General features: G+C 36.7%; 1 protein-coding gene across 7 annotated transcripts in view; it reads left to right on the top strand.

Moving 5' to 3' along the window:
• The window catches only part of PCDH15 (protocadherin related 15), a 1,707,782-nt gene that overhangs the window by 1,351,346 nt on the left and 340,679 nt on the right, over positions 1-15,757 (top strand). For all 7 annotated transcript variants that reach the window (XM_078077809.1, XM_078077807.1, XM_078077810.1 and 4 more), the window contains 2 exons: positions 9,009-9,143; positions 10,676-10,825. In XM_078077809.1, the coding sequence (XP_077933935.1) occupies positions 9,009-9,143; positions 10,676-10,825 (285 nt within the window). The remainder of the gene's footprint in view (positions 1-9,008; positions 9,144-10,675; positions 10,826-15,757) is intronic.

Raw genomic sequence — 15,757 nt, 5'->3', positions numbered from 1 at the left:
CTTAGTGGTTATAGGTCTGTTCAGGTTTTCTATTTCTTCCTGGTTCAGTTTTGGTAGTTGATACATCCCTAGGAATGCATCCATTTCTTCCATGTTGTCTAATTTGCTGGCATAGAGTTGCTCCTAATATGTTCTTATAATTGTTTATATTTCTTTGGTGTTGGTTGTGATCTCCTCTTTCATTCATGATTTTGTTCATTTGGGTCATTTCTCTTTTCTTTTTGATAAGTCTGGCCAGGGGTTTATCAATCTTGTTAATTCTTTCAAAGAACCAGCTCCTAGTTTCGTTGATCTGTTCTACTGTTCTTTTGGTTTCTATTTCATTGATTTCTGCTCTGATCTTTATGATTTCTCTTCTCCTGCTGGGTTTAGGCTTTATTTGCTGTTCTTTCTCCAGCTCCTTTAGGTGTAGGGTTAGGTTGTGTACTTGAGACCTTTCTTGTTTCTTGAGAAAGGCTTGTATTGCTATATACTTTCCTCTTAGGACTCCCTTTGCTGCATCGCAAAGATTTTGAACAGTTGTGTTTTCATTTTCATTGGTTCCCATGAATTTTTTTAATTCTTCTTTAATTTCCTGGCTGACCCATTCATTGTTTAGTAGGATGCTCTTTAGCCTCCATGTATTTGAGTTCTTTCTGACTTTCCTGTTGTGATTGAGTTCTAGTTTCAAAGCATTGTGGTCTGACAATAGGCAGGGAATGAATGATCCCAATCTTTTGGTACCAGTTGAGACCTGATTTATGACCTAGGATGTGATCGATTCTGGAGAATTTCCATGGGCACTAGAGAAGAATGTGTATTCCATTGCTTTGGGATGGAATGTTCTGAATATGTCTGTGAAGTCCATTTGGTCCAGTGTGTCATTTAAAGTCTTTATTTCCTTGTTGATGTTTTGCTTAGACGATCTGTCCATTTCAGTGAGGGGGGTGTTAAAGTCCCCCACTATTATTGTATTGTTGTCGATGTGTTTCTTTGCTTTGGTATTAATTGCCTTATATAATTGGCTGCTCCCATGTTAGGGGCATAGATATTTACAATTGTTAGTTCTTCTTGTTGGATAGACCCTTTAAGTAGGATATAGTGTCCTTCCTCAACTCTTATTACAGTCTTTGGTTTAAAATCTAATTTGTCTGATATAAGGATTGCTACCCCAGCTTTCTCTTGATGTCCACTAGCATGGTAAATGTTTTCCCCCCCTTCATTTTCAGTCTGGGGGTGTCTTTGGGTCTAAAATGAGTCTCTTGCAGTAGCTTATTGATTGGTCTTGTTTTTTAATCCAATCTGATAGCCTGTGTCTTTTGATTGGGGCATTTAGCCCATTTATATTTCATTACTATTGAAAGATATGAATTTAGTGCCATTGTATTGCCTGAAAGGTGACTGTTACTGTATATTGTCTATGTTCCTTCCTGGTCTATGTTGCTTTTAGTCCCTCTCTTTGCTTAGAAGACCCCTTTCAATATTTCTTGTAGGGCTGGTTTCATGTTTGCAAATTCCTTTAGTTTTTTTTGTCCTGAAAGCTTTTTATCTCTCCTTCTATTTTCAATGACAGCCTAGCTGGATATAGTATTCTTGGCTGCATATTTTTCTCATTTAGTGCTCTGAATATATCATGCCAGTCCTTTCTGGCCTGCCAGGTCTTCTGTGGATAGGTCTGTTGCCAATCTAATGTTTCTACCATTGTAGGTTACATATTTCTTCTCCCGAGCTGCTTTCGGGATTTTCTCTTTGTCTCTGAGACTCGTAAGTTTTACTATTAGATGTTAGGGTGTTGACCTATTTTTATTGATTTTGAGAGGCGTTCTCTGTGCCTCCTGGATTTTGATGCCTGTTTCCTTCCCCAAATTAGGGATGTTCTCCGCTATAATTTGCTCCAATATACCTTCTGCCCCTCTCTCTCTTTCTTCTTCTTTTGGGATCCCAATTATTCTAATGTTGTTTCATCTTTGGTATCACTTATCTCTCAAATTCTGCCCTCGTGATCCAGTAGTTGTTTATCTCTCTTTTTCTCAGCTTCTTTATTTTCCATCATTTGGTCTTCTATATTACTGATTCTCTCTTCTGCCTCATTTATCCTAGCAGTTAGTGCCCCCATTTTTTATTGCACCTCATTAATACCCTTTTTGATTCGACTTGGTTAAATTTTAGTTCTTTTACTTCTCCAGAAAGGGTTTCTCTAATAACTTCCATGCTTTTTTCAAGCCCAGCTAGTATCTTTAAAATCATCATTCTGAACTCTAGTTCTTTTTTTTTTTTTTTTTTTAAGATTTTATTTATTTATTTGAGAGAGAGAATGAGACAGAGAGAGAGAACATGAGAGGGGGGAGGATCAGAGGGAGAAGCAGACTCCCTGCTGAGCAGGGAGTCCGATGCGGGACTCGATCCCAGGACTCCAGGATCATGACCTGAGCCGAAGGCAGTTGCTTAACCAACTGAGCCACCCAGGCGCCCCATGAACTCTAGTTCTGACGTCGTACTAATATCCGTATTGAGTAGGTCCCTGGCAGTCGGTACTGCCTCTTGTTCTTTTTGTTGATGATTTTTTCTGTCTTGTCATTTTGTCTTCCAGGTAGTGGTTGCTTATCTATTCGGAGAGTTGTTGCTTTTCTTTTCTTCGATCTCCTGTTGAGTTCGTAGGTGTTCAGAATGGTTTGATCCCTATCCAGTTGAATTCCTGGGACCAGACGAAATCCAGGTCTCCTACTCCTTCACCATCTTGCTCCGCCCCTCTCTAGTAATTGTTTAATGAGCTCATGCATTTGGGCATGAGTAAAGGAATAAGGATATCTAACATATGCATCAGAAATTCTAGTGATATTGATCTGTGTCACAGGACAGCCCATTCCGTGGTTGAACAACTAATTCCTAGAAATCTCATCATATTGAGTTGAAACTAACCTTCTTGCAACTCATCCAGTATTCCTTATAGCTTGTATTTGCAGCACACTGAATAAATTCATAGAACAACCATTAATATGTTTCAAGATGTATTGATGTCCTTCTGAATCATGTCTTTTTCCAGGCCAACGACTGTTTATTTTTAAAAAGTAAAGTATGTTCATTGCTAGGTTATTTAAAGATCTGTGTTAACAAAAGAAACTTCAAGGCCCTTTTAATTCACAGGCAAGAATTTTACTACATGGTAAATTCTTGCTGTTTTTGAATGTCAGAATTAGTGAAGTTAATCAGCATAGGGATAATAGGATTTAAGAATAAAGACAGAGACATGTCACCACATACAGATTTTACTAACAGAAAAAGAGGTTCAGTATCAGGCATGAAAATAAGTCATCACGGTAGGAGTCAATTTCTTGAGTTGCTTCAAGAATAGTTATGCCACAGGGCACATGCCAAGAAGAGAGCAAACTTGGGTTATTTGTCCAAAAATTAAGTTGTTTTTCTTCCTTCAACTCAGTGGAAAGTAAGACAAAAACACAGTAGCAGGGATAGGTGAGTTGTGGTGTTATTAACAGTGTAGATTTCGAGTCAGAAAGAATCTTAAAGGTCACAGTGAAACTGAAAAAGAGTAAAAAAAGTATTTGTGTCAGTGTTTCTTTTCTATAGTTATATAAATATCAACATATAGTGGGACACCTGGGTGGCTCAGTCGTTAAGTGTCTGCTTTCAGCTGAGGTCATGATCCCAGGGTCCTGGGATCAAGCCCCACATCGGGCTCCCTGCTCAGCAGGAAGCCTGCTTCTTCCTCTCTCACTGCCCCTGCTTGTGTTCCCTCTCTCACTGTCTCTCTCTCTGTGTCAAATAAATAAATAAAATCTTTTTTAAAATGTATCAACATATAGATACAAATATTATATATAGAAAAATATGAATTGCATTTATGTGTTTTTTCAAGTATTCTTAGCTCATAATTTCAAAATAGCCCAGAAGATGGGTAAATCAAGACATGCCCAAGGTTTTCAAGAGGATGTCAGAAACCATCAGGTTTTCAGAAGCCAAACAACTGAAAGTTGATTATTGAATTCTGGTTCCAAAAAAATACATAACAGGGATTAGTAATCTACAGAGGTTACCCACTTGGCTTATAGGCAGTGAGTCACTTATAATTCCAGCTGGGTTCATGTGCCTGCATAAAGTGCTACTGTTTCAAGATAAACGCATCCTTGAATCTAATACAATACACTCTTAAAGGTATCCTGTGCTTATATGCCTCATACATATTCTTATGCTGTTCTATGTAAGGTCAGAATGTGAAGACAAAAATGCACCTTGAAAAAGTTATTAGTTTAAATGTACTGGAAAAGGTTGTTGCTGTTGTTTGTTTGTTTCTTACTAGTGTAAACTTGTATGCTGTATGTATGTTTGTAGTCATTTATGCTTACATTGTTTTTTTCTTAATGTTAAATTTGTAAATAGGTCCCACCTGGTGGAATTCCTGTAGGTACTGGGTGTTTGTGTTTGCTCTTTTGTGAATTGCTGTGGTTCATTTCCTACCTCTTTTTTCTTTTCTACTAAAACAAGTAGACAGTTACTTCATTATCACTTATAAAGACATCTACAACTACTTTAAATATATATATGCTTGTAGATGTAATTTAAATCTATGTTCCTCATATTATTGGTTAGAGTAGAATGAATTGTGTGGAATCCAAACTGCATATAAACTTTAACAAAGATTATTCAATTGTTAAATTTTTTGCAGTCATGACAAATGTTCATAATCCATCACTGTATTCCTCCTAAAAGATTCTGAGTGTGGAATTGAACCTTTTTGAACAAGGTTGTCTGAAGACAACCACTGCTGACCAATTCAAACTGGCGGATGAGATTAAATTTTTTGTCATTTCTTGTTACACTTTATAATTTATGTATGCACATAAGTATGCATATGTATACATATGCACATAAACACACACATTTCTGTGTTATATGTGTATATATATATATGAGGATGCATATAAGCTTGTGTGTGTGTATGAGACAATATTTTGATTCCTGTTGGAAACCCAAAATTGGCTTTAAATCCAATTACTTGTTATATTTGAATGTCTTTCTTCTATATGATGCAATTTCTAATTTTACATTCACGTGTTTCTTTATCTTTGCATTTGCATATGTGTTTACTTTTGCCTTCTTTTTTTTCTGTGCTGTGAGTGAATATCAGAGTTTATTTTACCCTCTCAGAAAATAATACACAAATCAATAAAATGATATATTTATGGTATATAGTGAATATATACTTTAGATAAAATAATATTACCATTTGTCAGAGGGGAAAAGAACATTTATTAGTCAGCCTTCTGTGTACATATTAATTAGTTAAAAACTAATATGTATTTTAAACAAATTTATAAACACAAGGACTACATAAAATCTATTGTCCCTGTCAGAATAATAAGCCAGAGCATCATCTGTCTATACTCATAATATACCACACCTGAAACTAGTATTATCCTTAAAAATAAATCCAAGTATTAAGCTTTGAGTAATAACTGGCTGAATGTTTCCAAATCTGTATTCTTAAATTCTTGTCCTCAAAGAAATATCCAGATAATCACCAATGGTATCTATGTATCCAATATGTAGATTTTAAAAAGTTACTACGTGAAATGTTCATAAAATTCACAAGTTAAAATTTAATCAGAGATTAACTGAGCAGGACAGATTAGAATGAACTGTAAGATGCCATGGACAATCATAGCTTTCTGTGTTATGTTATCTTTTTACAAAAAAATAATCTGCATGTCTGGGAAATGTTATTTTAGGCTTTAGTTATTACAACAGGACTTGAAGTGAAGACAATTAAGTTATCAAAAGGTCTTTAATGTTTCTGGTTATAAAATATGAGAATCTGTTTATGAAGTCCTGGTGTGTATATCATCTTCAAATGGGAAGCATTGGACAGTGAAAATCTTGCGGCTTCCATAAACTGGGAAAAGGGACAGTGTTGTTTGTAACACAAGCATATTGTGCAGTCTCACATATGCACAAGCTGGCTCACAACCCAACATCCACTGTATTCTTGTACCATCACGATACCTGGCATTAAAAAAAACAAAACAGGGGCGCCTGGGTGGCTCAGTTGGTTAAACAACTGCCTTCGGCTCAGGTCATGATCCTGGAGTCCCAGGATCGAGTCCCGCATCGGGTTCTCTGCTCAGCAGGGAGTCTGCTTCTCCCTCTGACCCTCCTCCTCTCATGCTTTCTCTCTCTCTCATTCTCTCTCTCAAATAAATAAATAAAATCTTTAAAAACAAAACAAAACAAAACAAAACAAAACACACCTACAACATGTGGTGAGAATACAAATGAATATATCTAACAAACTTACTAACAGAGGCTGTGGTTGAAAGGAAGAAAAGAAATTGAGAGAGAATATCAGTTATAAGCAAGTAAAGAATGACTGAAGGACTTGAATAAAGGGAAGGAAGTAAATATTTGCTATGTCAAGTCCCATACCAGAGCTTGTTCAGCTTGCTCAGCTTAGATTACTGGCTGTTGCAGGTCTGAGTGAAGGAAGCTGTTCTTTGGCACCGTTGTGGGTAAACTCAGAGAATAGGAAAAAATATATAAATTTAACAGCCTAGTGATTTTACCTTGGTTGGTAAAATGAAGGATAAACACTAAAAAATGACAGGCACTCATACTTACTTAGTTTTTGTTGTTGTTAATTGAAACTGCATTCTAACTTTTCTGCTCATTTAAAAGTAACCATTGGATTTTATTGCAGTTGACCTTAAAGTACGCAATAAGAAGCAACCTCAAAATATGGTTCAAGATATGTTGAGTTTACATGCAGTTTATAGTCTACTTTTTAAAATAAATAATTTAACTTTTTATTAACTAACATACTTGATTATCCAAACACCCTCCCTGCTAGCCATGCTGAGCAATGGGGGTAACAACACTGACATGGAGCCTGAGGTTCCTGTTTGAGAGTATCTGTGACCTGTACCCATGAAATAAATAATACATTATATGTTAATAAAATAAATAAAAAAATAAAAATAAAAATAATTTAAAAATTAAAAAAAAAGAGTTGCTGAATCACGATATTGTACACCTGAAATACAATACTGCATGTTAACTATACTGGAATTAAAATAAAAAATTAAAAAAGAAAGAAAGTATCAATGGAAAGCCTCTGACTTTTCACAGCTCTTAACAACTTTATTTCATAATAAAGAGACCATTGGAAATGATTATCTATAGTATTATTTTTTTCTTGTTCCAGGATCAATAAATGTAGCATACTGGACTTATATCACAATCATGGACGTAGACGCTACAATAGTATAGCTAAATGCTATCTCCTAATGAGATACTACAAATAGAGAACTTGTGTTAGGTTCAAATGAAACCATTCATTTCAGAGTTATTTGAAATATACACATATTGAATCTTTAAAAAGGTATAGAGATTACAGTATCTGTGGATCAAATAAGGTGTACCTTTTAATATAGTAGGAAACATTTCAACTTTCTCACTTTCACATAGAAATTTTTAAAAGGTGAGTTCTAGTGGTGCCTGGGTGGCTCAGTAGGTTAAGCATCTGCCTTCTGCTCAGGTCATGATCCCAGGGTCCTGGGATCAAGCCCCGCATCAGGCTCCCTGCTCTGTGGGAAGTCTGCTTCTCCCTCTCCCACTCCCCCTGCTTGTGTTCCCTCTCTCGCTGTCTCTCTCTCTCTGTCAAATAAATAAATAAAATCTTAAAAAAAAAATCTTAAAAAAAAAAGTTGAGTTCTAATTTTTTAATCAAATGAACATGTCTTTAACAATTCTCTATACTCTGCCCTCAGCCCCTGATTTCAGACTTTAGGAAGTAATCGATGATATTAAGTTACACATCACACTATGCTATGCATAATGTGTATTTTTCATTTGAGTCTAGTTGACACGTGCTGTGACATGAGTTTCAGGTGGACGCCATAGCAATGCGACTTCTCTGTATGCCAAGCTCAGCACCTGCATGGCTCCCATCTGTCACCACATGATGCTCTTACAGGACCAGGGACTCTATTCCCTGTGCTGTGCCTTTCATTCCCGTGACTTACTCATTCCATAACTGGAAGCCTGTATCCCCCACTCCCCTTAGTGCATAATATTTTTATAGTTGTCAAAACCTACAGAAACACCTCACCTCCCTGTGTCATGTCTGTTGCTGTTGTTTGCGTAAATCCTTGTCCGTGGTCCTGTCTCTCACTCATCTTTTCCCTGCCCCACCTGCCTTCTTACTCCACTACCAGACATCAGTCCACGCTTCCCCACTTACATCCTTGTTCTTTCTCCAACATGCAGAGATTAATCTTATCTTTCAGGAGGGCAGTAAAACTGTGAAGGGTTGTCAATGCGTAATTATCTCTGTTTTGAACTTCTGCAATCCCTTCTTTATGTATATGTCATCTTTCTGGACTCTTATCAGACACAATGCAGCCAATTCATATATCTTCAATGTAATCATCTGAAATTTTTAAATTAAAATAAACATTATGTTTCCCTTTGGAGAGCCTTTGCAGCATTAAAATAAGAAAAAGCAAGCATGATATTTATAGGTAATGAATTATACATAACCAATTTTATTTCTATTTTGCATTAAACGTGAGAAAATAATAATAGGCATATGTACAGTTTATTACTACAAATGAAGTAGTTGTACAATCCTACAGCTAAAATTTTGGCCTCTAATTTTCTTTTCTTGCATTTATTTCTTATTTCTCAAGCCCAACGAAGTTCTGGAGAATATTGATATTGAGTAACCAAAAAGAATATATTCAATTGGATTGTTATCTATGCCATTCTTTTCCTTTTACTCACATTAATTGTACTTGTACTCATTCTGCTATAGTGTTTTCCACAAAAGGGGTCATTGTCTTTGCATAATCCAGCTCAGTAATGAGTGAATGTCTAGTGAAACCTATGTTGTCTTTGGAAAGTCTTACTACAGTCATGCATAGTTTTGTGATAGATTTGCAAAATGAATCTCCAGTTAATGAACTAATAGCTGCATTATGTATTCACCATTTTAAATAATGGCATTCTTTTTTTCAAAGATGAAAGACCCAGAGCTTCACCTTTTCCTGAATGATTACACCTCAGTCTTCACTGTTACACAAACTGGCATTACTCGCTACCTCACCTTACTTCAGCCAGTGGACAGGGAAGAACAGCAGACTTACACTTTTTCGGTAAAAAGATTTTGTATATACATTTGTGTGTGTGTGTGTGTGTGCACAACAGAAAGAGATATCTGTTTAAAACCGAAGAAGTCAATGATTTAGGAGGAAAAAATACAATATTTTCAAGGAATTGAGAACTGAGAATATCAATAATAAAATTCTTCACATGTATTTCTCCTTTTTCTAAGTTTGTGCAGCTGTGTTAACATCCTTTCCAACAGAGGAAAAATAATTTTCAAGATGGAAACAGGAAAATAGGGGTCTCATTTTTCACCATACACTCATAATTGACTTAAATTTGAGATGTTATCAGCAGAATCCACAAGTAAAGAATTATTTCCTAACCCATAGTTTATTTTAACTTATTTTATGGGTTGGTTTTTTGTTGTTGTTGTTATTATATTTTAAATTTTGCCATAAGGTTAGGCCAGGGGTTCTCCACTGGGATGATCCCTGCACCCCCCAAGCCCATCCCCTGGATACATTTGGCAACATCTGCAGACACATTGGCCATCACTACTGTGAGGGATGCTATTCACATCAGGGAGGGAGACAACAAAGATGCTGCTAAGCAGCTTATAACACACAGGAGAGCCCCCCCCGCCGAAACAAAGAATTATCTGATGGAGAGATCCTAGTATAGTTTAATCAAGAAAAAAGAAAAAAGGTGAGGGGAGGTTATTAAACTGTAATTGCAAATAGTTATCATAAAATGTATATATATGACTAGTGCAGTTGAGAAGTGAATACAGATGAAAAGAAAGCTGTATTATCTAAATTTCTGAGCTAGATTTTATTCGGATATAAGTGGAAAATGAGCTGATAGAAAAGTAGAGATTGTGGGACTTATATAGGATTTCCTTCTGGAGAACCTAATGCAGCAGAGCCAGAGATTCCAGGAAACCTGACAGTTAGAATTTAGATACAAAGTGGATTTTGGACATCATTCAGAACAAAGATGGCAGTGTTATAATGCTGATTTTGTTTGCCAGGCCTTCCTAAAATGTTAATGGTGTAATTAAGATATCACTATTAACTAATGGCAATAAGTCCTTTAAAAATTGTCATTTTGTGAATTACCAGAAAAAGACATCACATCTCTAGGGCACCTACTTTCTTGTGTGATCTAAGTATGTTGGCTATAAAAGCATCTATGGCATTGTATACAAAATATGGAAAAGTGAAGAATAACTTCCTATTTTTTTTTAAAAAAATAAGTAGTAGTTAACTCCTAAGAATCAGCAATGTTACTGGCTCACTCCAAGCCTCTAAGACATTTTACATGTCTGCTTATTTAAAATGTGCTTGGAATTGAAATATATTAAAAATAAAACAGAATCCTCTGTAATTGCTTCTTAGCACATTAAAATACTTTGCTTATATGTACTATTGCAGGTTTATTTCCTTTTATCAACAAAACATTTTGGCACCCATTTAAAACTGAAATTATATATAAGAAACATCTTAAATCATGAGAGTGAATTCTGTACTGCTTATGTTTGCATGACTTTTCTGTTACATGTATTTTTCTATCCCCAAAGATAACGGCATTCGATGGTGTGCAAGAGAGCAAGCCAGTTATTGTCAATATTCGGGTGATGGATGCAAATGATAACACTCCAACCTTCCCTGAAATATCCTACAATGTCTATCTGTATACAGACATGAGCCCCGGCGACAGTGTCATTCAGGTAACTCCCTGTATGGTATGAGGATTTACACAAAGCAGTTACTTCCATGGGCATTATGCAATGCATAGGTTAAGAAACTGCTGAATAAATGAAAATGAACTTCAGACTCATGATATGACATAAGTTTAGCTTAAAAAGCTTTAGATTTATGTTTACTTTTTAAATAAAAATGTATCTGTATGCACTTTATTTTTTAAGATTTTATTTATTTATTTGGGGGCGGGGAGAGTACAGAGTGAGGGGCAGAGGGAGGAGCAGACTCCCCCCTGAGCAGGCAGCCCGACGTGGGACTCATTCCCAGGACCCTGGGATCACGACCTGAGCCGAAGGGAGACACTTAACTGACTGAGCCGCCCAGGTGCCCCATTTATATTCACTCTAAAGTGGAATTAACTAGTTATTAAATGTAAGCATAGCTATTTGACCAGTTTATAATTGATTTTTAAAAATTTAATGCTATGAATATATTTAAATAGTTAATATAATAATATACTTAAAACACTTAAGTTTCAGGTATTAGACATATAGTTGAAAACTTCAAATTATTTTGAACTTCTGCAAATATGGGTTAAATTTCCCTTGGCGATAAAGACAGAAGACTGCCTTAATAAACTGGTGGATAAAACTGTTAGTGGTTACCTGGACATAAAACGGAATCATTACTTGGGCGCCTGGGTGGCTCAGTTGGTTGAGCGACTGCCTTCAGCTCAGGTCATGATCTTGGAGTCCCGGGATCGAGTCCCACATCGGGCTCCCTGCTCAGCAGGGAGTCTGCTTCTCCCTCTGACCCTCCCCCCTCTCATGTGCTCTCTCTCTCTCTCATTCTCTCTCTCAAATAAATAAATAAAATCTTTAAAAAAAAAAACGGAATCATTACAACAGAGAAAATTAGAATTACATAGTAAACGGTGTCTTTGAAAACACAGAAATTGGGCAAAATCCTTCTCATTGATTTCTTATTTTTATTATTAACTGTGTACTTACTGCATTTAAATTAATTACAAGTTATCTCAAAATATGTGGGATTTTTTTGTATTTTGAGTATAAGTCATAGATAAGTCATAATATTCATCCTTGAGGGTTTTTAGAAATCTGGAGAATTGAATCTAGTACTTTCCAAACTAGCTGTACTGCAGAATTTTCCAGGGAGTCTTAGAAATACAGACAACCAAGATTTCACATCCGCTTTCCTGGATCTGAAGCTCTACAAGCAATACATACTTTACTGATATTAGAAAAACGAACCCCACGAGTTTCAGTTGCCCAACCATGTAAAGATCACTGATGTAGATTATCCTCTAAATCTGAGAGTCAGACTCAATAATTCTAAGTAATGCTCAGGTCAGGAAAGCCATGATTCTATATACTTTTTGGAGTATTTGAATAGCTTCCAATTATTACTAAATTGCATATTACATAACAATTACATTATATCATTAGATAAGGTCATATAAAATTTTGGAAAGGCTGGAAATTCACCTGTATGTGCTTGCATGCGTGAATACCCTCGGCTGTATTTGGTATCGGGGGGGAAAGCCAGATACGTTTCATTCCTGTCTTGCTTGTGAATATCTCATATTGATGAAATCCGCCCTTTCAACCATTTATTTTGAGAACAGAACTCTGATTAGTTTATTTCTGCATCCATAACATCTATACTCACAGTGCCTAGCCTATAGTAGATGCTCAGTATAGTAGATGCTTAATAAATGTTTTCTCAGGGGTGACAGAGGGAGACTCACAGACAAGTGGATATGAATGAACGGGAAGGTATAAACGCACTGGTCTTTATTTCTAGTCAATTGGCAGACCTGGAGAGTGACATTTATCTTTACCGAGGCACTTACTACAAACGCAGCAAAATTACAGTTTATACAGATCAAGGAATGACAATCGTTGTCATGTTCTTATTTAATTAGACCTGATTCTCATCTCTATAATAACATAATTGAAAATAAGAGTAAGTTTATATATATATATATATATATATATATATACACACACACACACACATATATACACACACACACATATATACACACACACACACATATATATATATACACATATATATATATTAAAAAAAAAAACAGCAGGGAACTGGAAAGTGTAAATAAGAAAACCATAGCAATTATGTGGTGGAACCGTATCTCAAAAAATGTTTGCCTGAGGGGATCAAAAGCTTATTTCTGGCGTTTGCAGGCTGCAAAAGTTCATTTCCCTTATGTACTTCTTTATAAAATAGATCTTTTCTTGCCTTTAAAGATTCATATTTTATATATCTCCCAGAACCACGCAGATTATGAAGATAGAATATTGTTTGCGTATATGTGGCTCTATTTTTAAAATTATTTAAGCACCAAGAAATGAAACCTTATAATTAGTATTTTAAATGTTATTCCCACTGTGTGGTAACAGAATGGTATGACTCTAAAACATCCTCCAGGGGCCTAGAAATAAAAGGAAATAGATTTCCTGTTGAGAGAAAGGTTTGTAAATAAAGCAAACTGATTAGAACTGTGGCCTGCACCTGCCTTGTAAGAGTCGCAGAATAGGTTTTGTGCTGCTCCCACCCCGGCCCCTCACCAGCCTGCCTTTACCCGCTGACCCCAAGATCAACTGGTTTACATTTGGTTAGTATTCTTATGTCAAAAATAGTGAGAATGGGGCGCCTGGGTGGCTCAGGCGTTAAGCGTCTGCCTTCGGCTCAGGTCATGATCCCAGGGTCCTGGGATCGAGCCCCACATCAGGCTCCCTGCTCCGCGGGAAGCCTGCTTCTCCCTCTCCCATTCCCCCTGCTTGTGTTCCCTCTCTCGCTGTGTCTCTCTCTCTGTCAAATAAATAAAATCTTAAAAAAAAAAAAAAAAAAAACAGTGAGAATATTAGAAGCCAAGGGGACAGTGAGCACTCTTCAGCAGAGAGCACCTTAGATAACAGATCTTAAGTATATTTTATTTTATTTTAATTTTATTTATTTGTCAGAGAGAGAAAGAGAGCACAAGCAGGGGAAGGGGCAGAGGGAGAAGCAAATTCCCTGCTGAGCAAGGAGCCCAATGTGGGACTTGATCCCAGGACCCTGAGATCATGACCTGGGCCAAAGGCAGACACTTAACTGGATGAACCACCCAGGCATCCCTAGATTTTAAGTATATTTTAATCAGATCATTTTTAATCTATCATCTTCAATGTGGCCATGAGACTTTCTTGGCCTGATGTAAGTACCTACTCGACTATTTGAGTCTACCCCCTTCTTGTTAGGAGGAGCCTTAAGCAGTGGATAGGTTGGTCATAAAGATGCGAGGAACCAGATCCTTATTAGCAATTCTGTTATAAATTGGTCCTCTGACTTTATATCTCCTATGCCTGAGTGTTATAAATAGGAACAGAGTGGTTTGTGAGCCACATCTGGAAGAGCACTACCCCAAAACAGCATCTGCGTCCTTTATAACTGGAAATGAAGTATAATCAGATTATTAGCATATCTTGTGTTTAGGGGGAAATTACTGGTGTGAGTGAGAATGATTTTTTGCAAGAAAGACCGTCTTGTAGGCCATCGATGAAATCCTACAGGGTGACACTCATGGATGTCATGCTCTGTTGTTCTAGGTCTCATTTCACACATGGCTGGTTTTCTCGAAAAACCAATTGCCTGATATTGAAGATACAGATTTTGAGATATAATTTTAATATTTTGAAGATGTAGATTTTCCTATCAGTGGTTACCTATCCAGTCCACACTCCATAGATGCTATTCCTAAACTCTTACAACTTTCATAAATCACTGTTCTTGATCCTAATTGAATAGAGAGATTTCCCCAAGCAGCCTTTGAAAATAGGGAGGCCTCAACTCCACCCTGACATGGTTTTATTTCAGCCATCTGGCCACTCACCATAGAGCCCCTTTGGGAGATTTCACCTAACAAAACAAAGCAGCTCTAATATATGGCCAGTTTTGAGAAAACTCATCTTTACCCTTAACAAGATTCCATACCTCGGAAAATCGAAATTCCTAATTCATGAAGACAGAGCCTCATATGGAGCTGAGTCCTTCGATTCTTACCCCACCTCCTTCCATTTTTCTTGTTCTTCAGTTCCTATCTTCTGTCCCACTTCTTACCCCTCTTTGTTGCTTTAACCTCCCCTAACCCACCTTCACCTGTGCTCTACTCTTACTCTGTTTTGTTCCCTTTCTTTCACTACAGCAATGTCTTCCTCTCTCCTGACTCTTTTTTTATTTTTATTTTTTTAAGGTTTATTTATTTATTTATCTATTTATTTATTTATTTATTTGACAGAGAGAGCGAGAGACTGACTCTTTCTTGTCCATCTATAAACCCCTGCCCTGGTCTAAACTCTCCTCCTGGGTAAGACCGCTTGCTGCTGTCCCACTCTCGTATAGTCAGGCACTTGGATTGATGGATACACTTCCAGAATTTATTAATTTATAACTCCCTCATTATTAATTATTCTATTATTTCTCTCACATCATACCATGAGAATCATACAAAATCATAAATCTGATAAGTCTGTCTTTAATTGTCAAACATGAAAGCATTTCTCACTCCTTTATCCGGTAAAACTCTTGTCTTTCCCATTTTATGGAAAACTGGTTCTCATCCCACCTCCTTGGTGACTAAGAGACTTTGTTGTTGGGTCCTTGTTCACTTCTCATTCTTTAAATATTAACATTCTCCAGAAATCAATATGCAGTGCTCTGTTTCATGAATTCCCATGTTCTGAGTCATTACCACGATGTATAGTCATGTCTCCCACGGTTAAATGCCCTGTGGCGACCTGAACATCCAGCTGGCATTCCAAGGATCTGTTGTACGGGGGAGTGCAGGTTTTGGGTAGGCCCTTCGGACTGGACATACTCCAAGATAAATTAGCTAATCTGCTATCTTTCATCTAATACAGAAACACACACGGACT

This window comes from Halichoerus grypus, chromosome 7, assembly GCF_964656455.1.
Source record: "Halichoerus grypus chromosome 7, mHalGry1.hap1.1, whole genome shotgun sequence".
Taxonomy (NCBI): Eukaryota; Metazoa; Chordata; class Mammalia; order Carnivora; family Phocidae; genus Halichoerus; species Halichoerus grypus.
This window is presented reverse-complemented; position numbering and strand designations above follow the sequence as displayed.